General features: G+C 42.0%; 1 protein-coding gene across 2 annotated transcripts in view; it reads left to right on the forward strand.

Annotated features, from left to right (window-relative positions):
• myo5b (myosin VB) overlaps window positions 1-17,146 on the forward strand; it is a 338,678-nt gene that overhangs the window by 186,241 nt on the left and 135,291 nt on the right. For both annotated transcript variants that reach the window (XM_041190990.1, XM_041190998.1), the window contains exons 8-9: window positions 4,128-4,235; window positions 5,299-5,408. In XM_041190990.1, the coding sequence (XP_041046924.1) occupies window positions 4,128-4,235; window positions 5,299-5,408 (218 nt within the window). The remainder of the gene's footprint in view (window positions 1-4,127; window positions 4,236-5,298; window positions 5,409-17,146) is intronic.

Genomic DNA, 17,146 nt, shown 5'->3' on the forward strand with positions numbered 1-17,146 from the left:
TGCCGAAAGATTTTAAATGATAGCTGTAACTGGAAATTTAAACTCTGTTGATACATAAATCTTGACAGATGGAGTGTAATTCTTGTAATGTTTCTGTCTTGTCAATTAATTGCCTAAAGCAGATTGCACTCTGTACCAAACAATGAGTAATTATAGAATCCATTGTAAAGTATTAGACTCAATCTTTTTGACCCAAATTAACTCTTCATCCACCAGCACCTCAAATTTAAAATTCTCCCCTAAGATAAAAGCAAAAAACTGTGGATGCTGGAAATCTAAAACAAAAATAAAAATACCTGGAAAAACTCAGCAGGTCTGGCAGCATCTGTGGAGAGGAGCACAGTTAACGTTTCGAGTCCGTATGACTCTTCAACAGAACTAAGTAAAAATAGAAAAGAGGTGAAATATAAGCTGGTTTGGAGGGAGGGGTGGGGGGAGTTGGTAGAGCTGGATAGAGGGCCAGTGATAGGTGGAGATAGCCAAAAGATGTCACAGACAAAAGGACAAAGAGGTGTTGAAGGTGGTGATATTATCTAAGAAATGTGCTAATTAAGGGTAGAAAGCAGGACAAGCAAGGTACAGATAGCCCTAGTGGGGGTGGGGTGGGGTGAAAGAATCAAAACAGGCTAAAAGGCCCATCTCCCGTGCATCCGCCCTCACACCTTCCTCTCCCTCCCAGACTCATTATAGGGTCCCCCTTGTCCTCACTTATCACCCCACCAGCCTCCACATTCAAAGGATCATCCTCCGCCAACTCCAGCATGATGCCACCACCAAACACATCTTCCCTTCACCTCCCACAGCGGCATTCTGCAGGAGTCATTCCCTCCGGGACACCCTGGTCCACTCCTCCATCACCCCCTACACCTCAATCCCCTCCTACGGCACCTTCCCATGCAACCACAGAAGGTGCAGCAGCCTTTACTCCCCCTCTCCTCACCGTCCAAGGGCCCAAACACTCCTTTCAAGTGAAGCAGTATTTCACTTGTACTTCCCTCAATTTAGTCTACTGCATTCGTTGCCCCCGATGCGGTTTCCTCTACATTGGAGAGACCAAACGCAGACTGGGTGACTGCTTTGCAGAACAACTCCTATACTCAGTACTTTGATTTATGAAGGTCAGTATGCCAAAAGCTTTCTTTACAACCTTGTCTACCTGTGACGCCACTTTCAGGGAACTATGTATCTGAACTCCCAGATCCCTTTGTTCCTCCGCACTCCTCAGTACCCTGCCATTTACTGTGTATGTGCTACATTGGTTTGACCTTCCAAAATGTAACACCTCACACTTTTCTGCATTAAATTCCATCTGCCATTTTCTGGCCCATTTTTCCAGTTGGTTCAGATCTCTCTGCAAGCTTTGAAAGCCTTCCTCGCTGTCCACAATGCCTCCAATCTTAGTGTCATCAGTAAACTTGCTGATCCAATGCACCACATTATCATCCAAAACATTGATGTAGACAACAAACAACAATGGTCCCAGCACAGATCCCTGAGGCACACCACTAGTCACAGGCCTTCAGTCTGAGAAGCAATCATCCACTACCACTCTCTGTCTTCTCCCACACAGCCAATTTCGAATCCAGTTTACAACCTCTCCATGGATACCAAGTGTCTGAACCTTCTGAACTAACCTCCCATGTGGGACCTTGTCAAAGGCCTTACTAAAGTCCATGTAGACAACATCCACGGCCTTTCCTTCATCTACTTTCTCCCTAGATCTCTCTACACAACTTTCCTCCTTTAAAATGTTCCTTAAAACGTATCACCGTCCAACATTTTGGCCACCTGTCTTAATGATTATTTCATTTTTTCATGTCACATTTTGTTTGATAGTGCTTCAGTTTTAGGAAGTTTTACTTTGTTTATGGTGTAAATGCAAATTGTTGTTGCTTTGGTTAATAATTTGATAAAAAAATTGATCAGTAACATATGCCTCAAGTCATGTTTGAATTTCAGAAGATCACCTTTATAATCTGGGGTCCCCTTGGTAGGCTTCAGTTTCTTTTTTGCTACACTACTATGCATGCCATGGGCCACAGGTGATCCGTAAGCCTAACTTTTTTGCCATCATGGACTGAGATGATAACGATTTATGGAAAAGAACTACGCAATTTATTTAAACATTCGACCCCGTTTGTATTAGTCTGAATTTGATGTTTGTACTGCAGTGCATCTTCCCTACCTTTTGTGTGTTGTGTATAATTTTCGGGAAGCCCATTCTTCCAGGTTTCCTTACCTCACATCAGCTCTGCACTCTCTCTCCAGTCCATCTGCTAATATTTTGTTGCCAGATTTGTGAGTGGAAGTTATGCTAAACTAGAAGCTGGGGTTGTTCTTCTTGTTTCAGGGAAGGTGAAAGGTTTTTATAAGAGTACATGAGTGAAACACTTTTCTGTGGGAGAAAAGTCAGTGACCAGAGGACACGGAGTTAGGGCAGGATTTTGCCCTTGGCTGGGGTGCTTGGTGGGGGCGGCTGGGAAGCCAGCTGCCACCCGTGGTTGGCTCCACTCCACTATTTCACGCAGACAAGCCAATAAAGGTCCCGCCCTGCGTGGATTGCAAGCTGCAGCACTGAGTGCTGCCTCTGCAGGAGGGGGGAGGAGGGAGAGCCGGGCCTAGCGTGCAGTTCGTGCATGCGTGAGAAAGAGCACTTCAATCTCCCTGAGGCACTGAGCTGCCTCAGGGAGATTGAAGCCCTGTGTAAAAAAAAAATGAAGAGAATAAAAATGTAATAAAATATGTCCCCTCATGTGACTGTCACATGAGCTTGGATATGTTTTTAATTCAAAAATAAAGGTTTTATTTAATGTTTATTTGCTTTAGGAAACCTCATCCCACTCGTGGATGAGGTTTCCTAAAAAATAGAAAGGCCGCTTGGCCTTTTTGTCTGCCCACCAACCATTAGGTTGAATGGGCAGTGTAAATTTGAAGCTAATTAGATTGTTAATGGCCTTAATAAGCCTTTCAATTACTGGCAGGTGCGCAGCCAACTCCATGCTCACTTGCCGAACGAAATATCACGAGACTGCGCAGTGATGTCGGGATGCACGCCTGACATCATTGTGTGTCATTTTACGCTTGGGCGTGTCGGGTGTGAGCCTGCATGCCCAGCGTAATATTCTGCCCTTAAGGACTACTGGGAAAAGAACTAGAGACAACATGTGAGAAAGCATTTTTACACAACTTGGTTGTTATGATCAGGGCACTGCCACAAAGCATGGTGGGAGCAGATAAAATAATGGATTTCAAAAGGAAACTGGATTAAATACTTGGAGAGGAAAATATTGCAGGGCTTTGGGAAGGAGCATGAGTGGGACTAATGGATAGCTCTTTCAAAGAGCTAGCAAATACTCTGTTGCACCATTCTATGTAGTGTTGTGGTATTTTTCTCATGATTGCCGTGAGGAGAGGATGTGGCGGGCATTGAACATGTCCTACCTCAAGTGACTTGTCTTGAATTAAGGTTAATTGTTTTACCTGGGCTAGATTAACCCATGTCAGCAAAGAACAATATGAGTTTCTGTACAAAAAAAGACATTGCTTTTGAAAACTGATCTGGAGGTGAATAGGATATGGCGGGGTGAGGTGGGGAAGTCCAATTTTTGTCGGATGTGGGCTGAATCATGGACTCACCCTACATTCCCAGACATTTTTTGCTTAAATCTTCAGCATTTATGCTTATTGTTTTAGTCAGGAATTCCAATCTTTATTGTAATTAATCAAAAATCATCAAGGAAAGAGTAAGTAATTGTGGAATGCATAATCTTGATTGTAGTGAAACTATGACTAATATGGGTGGGCTGCAACTATTTTGAACCAAATTAACTTGAGGTGGGTGTTATTGTAATTTTATGTAAAATATGTAAGGATACTAATTGTAATCTAAAATCATCGTAAAATTGCAATAAAAGTCCCATCCCTTTAGATTTTTAATTCTATTTTAACTATGCAGATGAATTCATTTGTAATCCATGACCTTTTTATTTTCTGGCAATATAATGTTACCTTGATAAACTTGTAATGACTACGCCACAACAACATTATCTTCCAGAATAGAACAATATACACTCCTGAGCTGCTGCAAATCTGTAATTATAAATAACTGGAGTTTTGCTGTCTTTCAGGTAGTGCAGAAGACTATTTTTATACCACACAGGGCGGTGACACATTAATAGATGGAGTTAATGATGCTGAAGATTTTGAGAGGACATGGAATGCCTTCACGCTGCTTGGTAAGGGCAAAGGTCTGGAATTTCGAATGTTGAAATCAATTTAATTTTGTCTCCAAAGGTATTGCACTTGGTGTAGCTTTAAAGTGGTGATGCTTTAATGAAAGTGTGTGTTTGAAGGTTGTTGCATGGCAATTGATCTTGGTATTCTCAGGCTAAGGAGGGGAAAAATATCTGGTAGAATTTCCACTCGCAGTCACTGCCCAGTGACTCCTATTGCTATCAGGCAAGGACATGATCAGGCTTAAATCCAATTTAAGCTTGCTTGCATTTGCTTGTTTACAAATGAGGAATGGCTACCTGAGTGAGGATTGCTAACATCTGGGGAACCAAAATTCTATAAACCAAAGTTGATGCCATTGTGGGAGGAATGATGGATAAAGGTGTGTATTTGTTAAAAGTGGAAGACTTGCCTCATGTGAGTAATTGGATTGAAAATCTTTTTGCGTTTGGAATTTTGTGTGGAAAATTTTAGTTAAGAAAAAAGTGGCACCAGGCATTGTTTTAACTTCAGAGTGCAGTTTAAGTGAAACAACCCTGTGTTTGGAATTGCTGATTTAAAGATTTTTGTATACTTGCAACTGAAGTTGCTAATCTGTAACTCTTTCGAGTACAAACCCGTTTCCATCTGTTTCAGATGAAGTTACATTGTTTCATAGTTTGCCATTGTGAGATTTGAACTCTTGATCTCTTGATAATCTTTTAAATGAAAACCAAATCAACAAAATTGGGATAAATCAGGCACAGCCCCTAATTCAGGTCAGCTGTAAAACCAAGAACAAAGTTTAAAGGAAACTTACAAATTTTAAATCAAAATGTGATTAAAGGGGTCAACAAAACACCCCAGTCCCCGCGGTGCCCACTGAGCACGGACGGCCTCGAGAGTGCCAGCAGACACCGCGTGCTCCTTCTCCAGGGACATCCGGCAGCGAACGTAGCCGCGGATTCATAGTTTGCCATTGTGAGATTTGAACTCTTGATTTTGGGGTTACAAACCCAGTACCATAACCACTTGGCCATTTAGGCCAAGCTCTGAGGTTGCTAATGATGCATTTATTTTCTTCAGGTGTAAAGGATGCACACCAGATGAACATTTATAGAGTAATAGCTTCAATTCTCCACCTGGGAAACGTGGGAATCGTGTCTGAAAGAGATGCAGACACTTGCGGCATTGCTGTAAGTCACACACAGCATTTACTCCAGTTAAAACCTGCTGAAAGGGTTTGGTTAGTGGCTGTATCACAGACATTAGTGTTTCATTTGTGAAAATCTAATATTGAGAAATAGGGCTATACACAACATAGATGTGATCTAACCCCATGACCAAACGATGTGCTGCCAGACCAAACTTCACTAATTTATATCCATTGCCTGAACTTGAACATAAGATTCTGTGATTCTATGATCTAAATGGCACAGGAGAAGGCCATTCGGTCCATCATGTCTGCACCAGCTCTCCAAATGAGCATTATGATCTAGTGCCGTTGCCCTGCCTTTACGCCGTACCCAATCCCATTGTTTCTGTTTAGATAATCATCTAATGTCCTCTTGAACGCCTCGATTGAATCTGCCTCCACCACACTTCCAGGCAGTGCATTCCAGACCCTAACTACTCGTTGTGTGAAAAAGTTTTTACTCAGGTCATACTTGCTTCTTTTGCAAATCACTTTAAATCTGTGCCCTCTCGTTCTTGATCCTTTTATGTGTGGGAACAGCTTCTCACTATCTACTCTGTCCAGCCTCCTCATGATTTTGAACATCTCTATCAAATCCCCTCTCAGCCGCCTTCTTTCCAAGGAGAACAGTGCCAATATCTTCAATCTATCCTCAGAGATGGAGTTTCTCATCCCTGGAATCATTCTTGTAAATCTCTTCTGCACTTTCTCCAATGTGTTAACATCCTTCCTATAATATAGTGCCTAGAACTGTCCACAATATTCCAGCTGATGTCTAACGAGTGTCTTATATAAATTCAGCATAACCTCCCTGCTCTTGTACTCTATGCCCCTGTTAATAAAGCCCAGGATACTATATGCCTTATTAACTACTCTCTCCACCTGTCCTACCACCTTCAATGATCTATACACATATACACCCAAGTCTTTCTGCTCCTGCACCCACATCAAAATTTCACCCCTTATTTTATGTTGTCTGTCCATGTTCTTCCTACCAAAATGCATCACCACTTCTCCACATTGAACTTCACATGCTGCTTAGCTGCCCAATCCCCCAACTTGTCTGTGTCCTCTTGAAGTTCCACACCGTACTCCTCACAGATAACAACACTCCCAAGCTTTGTATCATTCACAAACTTTGAAATTGGCCTCTGTGCACCAAGATCTAGATCATTAATATATATCAGGAAAAGCAAGGGTCCCAATACTGACCCTTGGGGAGGGAACTCCACTACAAACCTTTCTCCAGCCTGAAAAATATCCATTGACCATTACTCTCTGTTCCCTATTTTTCAGCCAATTTTGTATCCACGTTGTGTCCACAGCAATTTCTATTCTCACTTCCTTCAATATCCTTGGATGCATCTCATCTGGTCCTGGTGCCTTGTCAACTTTAAGTACCGACATTCAACACTTCCTCCTTATCAATTTTGAGCCCTTCTAGTTACAGAGTTTCCTCCTCTGCCACCGTAGCCTGGGTAGCATCTACCTCCTTGGTAAAGACAGGTGCAAAAGTATTCATTTCATACCTCAGCCATAGCCCCTTCGTCCATGCGTAAATTCCCTTTTAGGTCCCTAATCGGCCCTATTCCTCCTTTTACCACCTTTTTACTATTTAAATTAGCTTTAAATGTTCTCCTCGCTGTATGCGTTTTTCTTTTACAATGTAGGCTAGATTAACCAAAAAGCCGGTGTGCAATAGGTTCATGAGAAATCAAAGGATTGAGAGGTCAGGCCCTGCACCCATTGCATATCAGGCTGCAACACCGTGTTCCTCTTCATTTAGTGAAGTGAAGGCATTTTGTACCTGAGCCCCATTTGATGCAGCAAGTGATTGAGAAATATCCATCTATAACGTGGCCAGTTAGCTGTTATTTTTCTCAACCTGAAGCCCCTCCTTGATGCAAGGATGTGATCATGTTTGATGTTTGAATAATTTAATGTGTAAAGCCCTTTCAAGATGCAGGTATAACAAGGCTTTAGATTGTAAATTGCAGCTTGACTTTATGGTTATGTATGAGGTGTTGTGGAAGAGTTCTAAGGCTGTCCAAGGGCTTGGAATGAATTAGCAATAAATATACATCAACAATTTGGGGTCATCACTGATCAAAACTTAATTGGACAAGCCGTATCAACATTATAACTAAAGAAGCAGGGCAGTGTCAGGAGTGCAGTGAAATACTCATCATTTGCCTCGATGGGTGCCCCATCAAACTGCTTGTCGACACTTACTGTCTGGTCCATCCATAAAAGAATGATAACTTGGGTTCAATACTAAAGGACTACCAGCAATTCTGGTTGAATTTAAATTCAATAAAAAATAAATCTGAAACCATTGCTGATTGTTGCAGAAGCCGATCTGGTTCACTAATGCCCTTTAGGGAAGGAAATCTGGCCATGTGACTCCAGACTCACAGCAATTTGGTTGAATCTTAAAAATGCCCTCTGAACAAAGACAATTAGGAATGGGCAATAAATACTGGCCTAGCTAGTGATGCCCACATCCCATGAATGAATAAAAGTACATCACTCAGAAGGGAAAAAAAGAGCTTTTGAAGTGCAAACTGTTTAGATATTTACGGTGGATTCTGCAGAGGTGACCCTTGGACCTTTGATTGGCAGGAGCAACTCGAGTCACTTGTAAATGAGCCCATTAAATTCAGGTTCTCAACTTCTAAAATAAAGCAGAACAGATTGTGTTGAACCGTGATCTGTTTAATGAATCATATTTTCATATACCAACTCAAATTGTTTACATATATTTGCACAGCACTGTCAGTCTGGGTCATTTGAGATTGACACATTAATCTACATTTTTTTCAAACTGTTCTCTTTCCCTCTACCTGTTTTTTAGTTTAAAATTGCAGTTTGAGGTGAGGTTGGAGCATCAAGCAGGCTTTATCTTTTTGAAAAAGAATAATTCGGGACGTAAATCCCATGATTTTATAATTGGCCCAAAGACAAATAAAGCTGAATTTCCATAATTGAAACTTCAGTTCATTGCTGTGCAAATTGTGATCAAAGATTTAATCTTGAGGAATTTTCATGTTGCGTAGATCTTAACTTTTACAACTTTTGCATATGATAACAACTGTATACTTTTGTGCCAGCATAGGGCAGCACCAGGTTATTTATAGCAAACTTGGTGAACATTTCTAGAAAAATACCCAATGATTGTAGCACAATAAATATACCAGAGGATTTTGTGGTGACTATAGCAATGTACTTGCAAAGTGCAAAAAACTGAAGATGTTAGATATGTAAAGTAAAAACAAAATGCTGGAAACAATCAGCAGGTCCTTTAGTATCAATGGAGAGAGAAAAAAAAGCTACAATTTCAAGCATAGGCTTTTGGTCTGATGAAGGTCGTATGCCTGAAACTTTACCTTTTATGTTCTCTCCGCAGATGGTGACTAACACATTTTTTGTTTTTGATTTTGTGGTAGAGAGGGTACAGATAGACCCCTTAGTGTTACTCAATCACTGGACAAATGTAGAAATATTTATATATGTATATACAAATATAGGAACAAACTTGAGGAATACCTGTAAACGGTCAGGCAGATAGTAGATGTAATTTAACATGGAAAGGTGAGAAAATGCATTTTGGGAGTAAGAACAAGAAAAGGGAGTTGACACCCATGGGAGCGATGGGCCTAACTCCATCCTCTACCTGCTCACCCAGAGCAAATATCCCGCCAACGGGGCACACTGAGCCGGGAAATTTCCTGACTCGAGCTACCTGTTTCAGGAGTGAAAATGTGGCTTGTAATTCCTTGAATGTGTGAGCGAACCATGCAACCATAAAAATTTACAGCAACACAAACAGGCCTTTCATATCTGTGCTGGTTCTCTACTAGGGTCATCCGAAACTAATCTCACTGCTGCATTTTCTCCTCATAACTCTGTATCCAGCTCTATTTTAAATATTTATTCAATTTTCCTACGAACAATAGTGTTCTTGGTCTTGACCACTCCAGTGCTCTGGATTGTTGTCTAGTCATTTTTGCCGGAGACTTCTGTATTCAGACAATGGATGATTATACCCCCTCATGCCAAAGCAGTCTAGTGTCCTCAATGTTCGTGCTCAAATGGCTTTTTGGTGAGCTAGTGAAAGACTGTTGATACCTGTAAAAGCAAGAACCATTGCCCTGAGGAGCTGAGGGGAGAAAATAACAACTTCCAGTAAGCTAGAGTACTCTTATACAGTACAATAGAAGTCCATGGTTTTCCAATCGTAGCTGGAGACTTACTGGTGTTTTTCCATCGTTACTGCAGTTGTCGACAGAGCCTGTTTCAATAATTTATAGTTCCAATACGAGAATCAGTAGGCTGTGCTATCACATTAGTAGCACAGTTGATACACATATATTGCAGAAATAAACTTCAGCTATTTCATGTCTGGAATTTATCTGTCAGGGTAATGGATGTAGGGTGATAGGTAGCATTGAGTTATTTTGCAGATTGATTATATGACTGTCAGGTAGAACGCTAAGAATTAATTAGAGCCTGAAACTCAGTGTGAATGTTCACTTCTCTTCAAGAAAAAAATACTGATTTTATTTTTTTTTCTTCTTGCCTTTTGCTTTTTTTATGCATTCATGGGATGTGGGCATTGCTAGCAAGGCCAGTACTCCTCACCCACCTCTAGCGCCCCTTGAGACGGTAGTGGTGAGCTGGCTTCTTGAACACAGTTGAATGGTTTGCTAGGCCTTTTCAGAAAGCAGTTATGAGTCAACCGTTTGCTGTGGTTCTGAAGTCGCATATAGGTCAGACTGGGTAAGGACAGCAGATTTCCTTTCCTAAAGAGCATTAGTGAACTGGTAGATTCATGGTCACCGTTATTGATAAGAGCTTTTTAATTCAAGATTTATTTAATTAACTGAACTTTAAATTCCCCAGTTACTGTGGTGGGATTTGAATTCACATTTGCAGACCATTAGTCCAAGCCTACTTCAGACTATTCCAGTAATTGAACAACTATGCTACTGTACACACTATTTACATGTGTACTGTCCTGTAGGTATTGACTTGTCCTTGGACATAGTCCCACAGGCACCATCAGTCCTCTTAAAATAACCCAGAAAATGTACATGAAGTGCAAAGAAGCAATGACCTGCCGATTTACTCTGCCCTTTGTTCCCCCTGCTTTGTGCTCAAGTGGAAAAGGAGACGAAAATTGGTCCGTTGGAGTGGATTTTATGCTCCCCCTCCAGTAGGTTTGAAGGCAGGGGGCACTCGCCCTACCCTGCCCCCACCAGTTTTACCAGCGGGGGGTGGTCTCAGGTGGCCTGCCCAACAGTTGGCCAATTGAGACCCTTAAGTGGAAAATTAATGCCCACTTAAGGGCCTCTTCCTGCCGCCACCGGGATTTAACCGGAGAGATCCACGCCAAGCAGCCAGCCTGGCAGCTTTCCCTGAGCGGGGTAGGGGGTGCCTCCTTAGTGGGCCCCATGGGTGCATCGGTGGATGCTCAAAGTGTCACCTACCCCCACCTGTGGCCTGCAAGCCACCTTTCTTCTGCTGTGTGGGCCTCCCCCCCCAATCCTGATAACTTTTTTTTTAGCTAATGGGAGGCTTTGGGAACCACGACACCCAGTAAAATCCAGCCCATTGTGTCTTTGGAAGCATTGAAAGAAAAAGTATTTTACTTACACCATTGAAGGCCTTGCAGGGAGGTCAGAAGATGCTGAATCAGCCATTGAACTTCAAGGGAACTGTAGTTTGGAGCAGGAGGGGAATATGATCTGAAGGTAATTAGCACAACGTGGAAATAGAATTAAAGTTAAATTATAATGAAGAGCTTACACAGGTACAATGGGCCAATGGTGTCCTTCTATATTACAATTTCTGTGATAAGTGTGGATGGGATTTCATGAGGGTGTATGGCATCATGTGACATTACTATAGTAAAAGAGTTTCACAGGAAAATAACTAGTCACTGTATACCATAATACAGTATCAGCCCTTCTAGTTTTGAGGAAATAACCTTGTCAATAATTTACAGATCCTTGGCAGTGAAAAGTCTGGTGAATTGGATGACCCATTATTTGAAATCAGTGCACTGATTCCCTGGGATTATGTATATTTGACCCAGTGTAAATCCAAATTGTTATTGCCTTTCCCCATCTCTTGATCAGCTTGGAAAAACTCAACCAAATTAGGCTTGACCCTACAACCACCACCCCCCACCTCCCGCCCCACCCTCCACCTTAAACCAGCTTATATTTCACCCATCTCCTATTTTTACTCAGTTCTGTTGAACGGTCATGAGGACTTGAAACATCAACTTTGTTCTTCTCCGCCGATGCTGCCAGACCTGCTGAGTTTTTCCGGGTAATTCTGTTTTTGTTTTGGATTTCCAGAATCTGCAGCTTTTTGTTTTTATCTTGATCAGCTTGATCCGGTTGCATCAGAAAGGATCATATTGCATCATGTTGTGTTCTGTGCACCATTGTCTCCTGAAATATTCACTTGTTATAACTAAAGACTGGGAACAGTAACCAAACTCCTGCCAATGCCACTATCAATCTGGCTTCTGGATGTTGACTGCCTTCCACCTTTGCCCTGCCCCTTTTCCTGGCATTTTTCCACACTCTGCGAGGAGGTACTTGGCTCGACATGACTTTGTCTTTTGGCTGTACATCATGATTTAGAAACTCAGGGAAGCATATAACTTGTTTTGATTTCATCATACTTAACATCTGAAATTACTCATTTAAGTGACACGTCTTCCCTTGGAGGCCCCACGCCTCCCCTTCCCCACCCCCCATCCCCAACCACCACCAGCTCCCACAAGAGGGAGGGGTAGAATTAGGCAGAGTTTCTATTCTTGAACTCTATTCTGAGCCTGCTATTGAGAACTAAGTGAAGGCAGGATCAGCTCAATCCTAAGCTCTCTGTTATCAGATGTCAGCCGGCAATCACTATCCAAGCTAGCATGTGAATGATGAAGACTTGATGTGGGATATAAGGAGCCTGCCAACAGTCATGGAACCATATCCCAACATGCACTCTCACCTTTGGCAGGGTGGGAGAAAACTCAAGGATCAAAAAGAATGAATATATTTCTTTCCTGCAAAACTGCCACCCCTTGTAAATAATAGGCCAATATAGATGCTGACAAAGCCTGCTACTGAAGTCTTATTGAAATTAAATCACTAGGGCTAACATAAAATGAAGCTATTTCCTTCAATACAGTTAACATCTACTAAGTAATTTTGTCTGAAAAGATTCAACTTGGATCAGGATTTTAATCAACTCCATGAAAAATATAGATTGTTGGTAAATCTATACCCAGCATTCTTATTCACGCAGCAACCCAATCTATATAAGCAGTATCAAGCATTTAATACATGTTACACAGGACTGATCAGTTGTAGCTCAGTTAAGCCCAGATATAGATTGTGGGAATTTTAAAGAAAAAAGACAATTGGGAAGTATTTTACATGAGGATTTTTTTCATGTCTTCTTGGGATCAGAAGTAAATTGGTGTTATTTTGAAATTCTGCATTGAATGAGGTACAAATAATCTTTAGGCTGAAAATTATTGTGTAGAGCTTCTGTTTATCTAGTGGTTGCACACGACTATCTTCAAATGTTTGTGGCTTTTCTGTTAATCAAGGGAACCGATCACTTTTCATTTCAGGCACCCAAGAGCGGGATCGTCATCAGTCAGCTATGATACTGTAGTTAGATTCCGAGTAAAGCTCTGTCAACCAAGCCCCAACAAAGTGCCTCCACCTCAAGCTTAGAGGTTTATCCCTTATTGCACCAATGTGAAATTTCTTGACTTAGCACTCCAGCAACCCTATGGCTTCCCTGGGCCATTTTACGTCGGTGCCACTATTTTACTGATGTCGGAGTGACCGCCTCTCCCCACCCAACTGTGTGCAGAGGCTGCCAGCTCATTTGAAGCAGGGTGGCCATCGGAGCTGGGGACACACTCTGCCGCCCCCCCTCTCCCAGGGGTCAGGGCTAGGGGGATGAAAGGCAACAGCCCTGTCCTGTAGACTATCCTTCCAACCCAATAACCCTTACCAGCTTTGGGCCTCTTTAATTGGTCTCTTCTATGCAGTTAGCTGAGGGCGCCACCTCGTGGAGGTAGCTTTGCTCTTGTTTTCGCCTGCCTTGGCAATCAATGTCAGCTTCTCCTCATAGGCTGCCAGCGCAACATCGTTGTGGACCCTGTAATTGGACCTGCAGCCTCAGGAGATGGTGAGTGTGGAGGTTGCCTCCTAATTGACTGCCTCCTGGAAATCTGTGCTGGTGGGTTCACTGACAATATGGACAGGGGTCCCGATTTTGGGATCCTGACAATATTCAGTCTCCTGAATTCAGCTTTCAAATATAGTTTAAATTGGGGCACCTGGAACTGGATTAAAGCTACCCAAGCTAGTTTCCTGCAGACAGAAGGAATAACTTTTATGTGACTACTTTTGGGAAAGTCCCGAATAAAATTGCTTTTGATCACTGTCCAGTGACCGTGCTGGATGTGCATATGTGTGGACAGACGAGTTCACAAAATTGCTCACTCTCAATGTTTTCACATTAATAATAATTACTTGGACAAAGTACAAACTATTCCAGAGGTGTACAGGTATTGTTTACTCAACTGCACTACCCAATAGTCTCAACCTTTTTTCTCATTATTTTTGCCTTCCCTCCGCCCTCCTCCACCTTCTTATGAAGTTGTTGAATCCTTATTGAAATAAGGTTCCATTGGCATTAGGTAAGCACTTTGCCCAAATGACTATTATTCATATGTAAGCCTTGATGGTAAATAGGAGGGGAGATTTTGTGTATTACTAGAGCCCCTGGCTGTTGTCACAACCACCAGATCTTTCAAATTTGGCGTATACATTAAATGGGTGGCAGCAGATTGCCTGCCAGTTCTGTACCCCACCCAGTGGAAAGGAAAATAAGGCGGGGATGTAAAATGGGCGACCAATCCACTACAGACCATTCATACGAATGTACGAACATACGAATTACAAGCAGGAGTAGGCCACTCGGCCCCTTGATCCTGCTCCACCATGCAATAAGATCATGGCTGATTTGAATATAACTTCAGCCCCACATTTCTGCCTACCCCCGATAACCTTTCACCCCTTTATTAATCAAGAATCTATCTAGCTCTGCCTTAAAAATATTCAAAGACTCTGCTTCTCTGCAAAAGGTGGTAGACCTTTTGAGGAAGAAAGTTCCAAAGATCTCAACACTCCTGAGAGAGAAAATTTCTCTTCATCTCTGTCTTAAATGAGCGATGCATTATTTTTAAACAGTGACCCTTCATTCTAGATTCTCCCACAAGAGAAAACATCCTCTCCACATCCACCCTGTCAAGACCCCTCAGGATCCTAAAGGTTTCAATTAAGTCGCCTCTTACTCTCCTAAATTCCAGTGAATACAAGCCTAACCTGTCCAGCCTTTCCTCATAAGACAACCTACCCATTAGTCCAGTAAACCTTCTCTGAATTGTTTCTAACGCATTTACATCTTTCTTTAAATAAGGAGACCAGTACTATACACAATACTCCAGATGTAGTCTCACCAATGCCATGTATAACTGAAGCATAAGGTTCCTACTTATTGTAATCAATTCCCTTCACAAATTATAACATTCTATTAGCTTTCCTAATTACCTGCATACTAATCTTTTGTGATTCATGCATTAGGACAGCCAGATCCCTCTGAAACTCAGAGCTCTACAATCTCTCACCATTTAGATAATAAGATTAATTTTGGCAGGAAGAATAAAAAATAATGATTTCACTTTGCCCACATCATACTCCATTTGTCAGATCTTTGCCCACTTACTTAATATGTCTGTCATTTTGTAGCTTCCTTACGTCCTCTTCACAATTGACCTACCTATCTTTGTGTCGTCAGCAAATTTAGCAACCATTCCTTCAGTCCCTTCATCCAAGTCATTTATATAAATTGTAAGAAGTTGGAGTCCCAGCCCTGAACCCTGTGGGACACCACTTTTCACATCCTGCCAACCAGAAAAAGATCCATTTATGGCAGCTCTCTGCTTCCTGTTTGCTAGTCAATCTTCTATTGATATTCTATAAGTATATCAATGGGAAGAGGATAACCAGGGAAAGAGTAGGGCCCATTAGGGACCAAGGGTGCAATCTATGGGTGGAGCCAGAGGACATCGGTAGAGTGTTGAACGAATACTTCACATCTGTCTTCACCCAAGGGAATGAGGATGAAGGTATGGAACTTGAGGAGAGAGACTGTGAGGTTCTTGAACAAATTGATAAAGGGAGTGACAAAGTATTGCAGATGTTGGCAGGCTTAAAAGTGGACAGATCTGCAGGTCCGGACGATTTGTGTCCCAGACTGCTGAGGGAGGCAAGGGAGGAGATCACAGGGGTTCTGACCCAAATTTTTAATTCCTTTCTGGCCATGGGGGAGGTGCCAGAGGACTGGAGAACAGCTAATGTGGTTCCACTGTTTAAGAAGGGTTGTATAGATAAGCCAGAGAACTACAGACAAGTGAGTCTCTCATCAGTGGTAAGGAAACTATTGAAGAAAATTCTGAAGGAGAGAATCTATCTCTACTTGGAGAGGCAAGGTTTGATCAGGGATAATCAGCATGACTTTGTCAGAGGGAGGTCATGCCTAACAAATTTGATTGAATTTTTTGAGTTGACCAGGTGTGTAGATGAGGGTAGTGCAGTTGATGTAGTTTATATGGATTTCAGCAGTCTTTGACAAGGTCCCACATGGGAGACTTAAAAAGAAGGCAAATGCACATGGGATACAGGGTAATTTGATAAGGTGGATTCAAAATTGGCTTAGTTGTAGGTGACAGAGGGTGATGACAGAAGGCTGCTTTAGTGACTGGAACCCACTGTCCAGTGGTGTACCACAGGGTCCCCTTCTATTCGTCATTTATATAAACAACATAGATGACTAAAACAAAAACAAAATTACCTGGAAAAACTCAACAGGTCTGGCAGCATCGGCGGAGAAGAAAAGAGTTGACGTTTCGAGTCCTCATGACCCTTCGACAGAACTTGAGTTCAAGTCCAAGAAAGAGTTGAAATATAAGCTTATATTTCAACTCTTTCTTGGACTCGAACTCAAGTTCTGTCGAAGGGTCATGAGGACTCGAAACGTCAACTCTTTTCTTCTCCGCCGATGCTGCCAGACCTGCTGAGTTTTTCCAGGTAATTTTGTTTTTGTTTTGGATTTCCAGCATCCGCAGTTTTTTTGTTTTTATAACATAGATGAATATGTGGCGGGTAGGATTAGTAAGTTTGCGGATGACACAAAGATTGGCTGGGTGGTTAACAGTGAAGTTGAATGTCTTGGGCTACAGGAAGATATAGACTAGATGGTCAAATGGGCAGATAAGTGGCAGATGAAATTTAACCCTGAACAGTGTGAGGTGATACACTTTGGAAGGGGTAATTTGACAAGGAAGTATTCAACGAACGGCATGACACTCGGAAGTTCTGAGGAACAAAGGGACCTTGGCGTGTGTGTCCATAGATCTCTGAAGGTGGAGGGGCATGTTAGTGGGATGGTGAAAAAGGCATATGGGACACATGCCTTTATCAATCGAGGCATAGATTAGCAGGAAACAAAGAAGGAACAAAAAGCACATTCAATAAAGAGACTTCACAGCCAACAGAATATAATGGTACATCAACCTTTTGTAACCTAGTAACATATCAATTGAGGCATAGATTACAAAAGTAAGGAGGTCATGTTGGAGTTGTA

This window comes from Carcharodon carcharias, chromosome 1 (genome assembly GCF_017639515.1).
Source record: "Carcharodon carcharias isolate sCarCar2 chromosome 1, sCarCar2.pri, whole genome shotgun sequence".
Taxonomy (NCBI): domain Eukaryota; kingdom Metazoa; phylum Chordata; class Chondrichthyes; order Lamniformes; family Lamnidae; genus Carcharodon; species Carcharodon carcharias.